Below are 1,875 nucleotides of genomic sequence, written 5' to 3'. Positions count from 1 at the left end.
ATCAAGCTTGCATAATTCAATGATATGTAGAGAATGATAACACGTTCAACACACGATCCCTCAATTCTACCCATGCGTTTATTCTTGTGGGTTGCCGTTGGGGAACAGTAGCACAGTGACCGCACATAAAAAGACGTTAGTTAGATCAAGACGTTAAAAGTAGGGCCTGTCATATGTTCGTTTCTGCTCTCCATTTCGTACTAAGGTATAAGCTTCGTTTACTTAATAACAGCATTTTTATTTCTAGCTCAAGTGTGCAACATCGTTTTCAGATTAAGTTCAACCATGAAGCATTTAGATTTCAAGCTAGAACTCAAACCCTGCAAAATCGTAACACAAAAAGGCATCCAGTTGCATGAATAAATAAAGGGCGACACACGAAAGCCCGATTTTCACGTCGCAACGAAAACATCCACTTACCTGCAACATCCTGACAATCCACCTGCCTTACTGAACGAAGAGAGGACCTCACCTGCGGGGACAGAGAAGGTGAAGTCGGCGATCGGTTCCGACACGTTCTTGGACCACTCCTTGGGGATCAGCTGGACGAGCAGGGAACCCTCAGGGGAGGACGACTCGGACACGTGCACGCACACCTGGTTGGTGTCGTCCTGACGCCAGTAACCGGGTGTGGTGATGAAGTACACCCTGAGGGAAAGGAGGGAGGGATGACTCATGAAATAAACCCTGAGGGAAAGGGAGCGAGGGATAACTGATGAAATGAACCCAGGGGGAAGGGAAGGAGATGGATAGCTTCGGCGATGGTCGATTGTGTGTGTATTTCTGTGTCTGTGGAGCTACGTACGTACATGCAAATACATATTCACATGTGGATATTTGCAGATATATACATGCATGTACGATGTACATATATACACACATATATATATATACATATATAGATATACATATACGTACATATATATACATACATATATAGATATAAATACACACATATATAAAAATATATATCCACACAAACATATACACGCACACACATATATATGTGTGTATGTATATGTGTATGTATGTGTGTGTGTGCATGTGTGTGTATGTATAAATATATATGCATACATATATGTATATACACATATGTGTGTGTATGCATATATATATATATATATATATATATATATATATATATATATATATATATATATATATATATATATATATATATATATATATATATATATATATATATATATATATATATATATATATATGTGTGTGTGTGTGTGTGTGTGTGTGTGTGTGTGTGTGTGTGTGTGTGTGTGCGCACACACACACACACATATATATATACAAACTCATACACGTGTGTGTGCATTTATGCAGGCATGAACACACGCTTGAAGGGCCGCACTCACCCGCCGCAGGGCCCAAGGCTGAGCGCCACGAGGACGAGGGCGACCAGCATCGCCAGGGTCAGGACGTCCGGCAGAAGAGAGGGCCACGTGCAGACGCCTCCACAGCGACCGCAGGACTGAGCCTTGTCCCTCTGTCCTCGGGTTTTATTTCATTCTCTCTCTTCCCCTTTGTCTCTACTCCACTCCTCTCTGCTGCCTCCCTCCAACCGTCGCCGGCAGGAACTGATAGCAAGTGCAGACAGACGCAGAAGGTACGAACCCAATCGGCATGCACTGATAGGAGCGAAATTCGCATCTGTGCGGTGCGGGAGAGAGATAGAGAGGGGGGGGCTGTGGTTACCGACGGGGGGGGGGGGGATGGTAGTGTATGGTCGTGCCATGAGGCAGAAATAACGATGGAAAATGGTAGCTTTCTATGGAGGAAGTGTGACATCGTGTTTGAATTATTTGACAATTGGTGAAATATCATGAAAAAATTCTGGCACTCTCTGGAGTAGTTTTCCCT

At 43.3% G+C, this 1,875-nt stretch overlaps 1 protein-coding gene across 1 annotated transcript in view; it reads right to left on the bottom strand.

Annotated features, from left to right (window-relative positions):
• Positions 1 to 1,539, bottom strand: part of LOC113827875 (alpha-1-inhibitor 3) — a 15,531-nt gene extending 13,992 nt beyond the window's left edge. Inside the window, exons 1-2 of the mRNA XM_027380816.2 lie at positions 1,371 to 1,539; positions 473 to 648 (exon numbers count right to left, since the gene is read on the bottom strand). Coding sequence (XP_027236617.2) covers positions 473 to 648; positions 1,371 to 1,420 — 226 coding nt within the window. The 5' untranslated portion in view covers positions 1,421 to 1,539. The remainder of the gene's footprint in view (positions 1 to 472; positions 649 to 1,370) is intronic.
• Positions 1,540 to 1,875: the final 336 nt, after the last annotated feature.

This window comes from Penaeus vannamei, chromosome 31 (genome assembly GCF_042767895.1).
Source record: "Penaeus vannamei isolate JL-2024 chromosome 31, ASM4276789v1, whole genome shotgun sequence".
Lineage (NCBI taxonomy): Eukaryota > Metazoa > Arthropoda > Malacostraca > Decapoda > Penaeidae > Penaeus > Penaeus vannamei.
The sequence above is the reverse complement of the archived record's forward strand: the minus strand, read 5'-3'. Positions and strand labels throughout refer to the sequence as shown.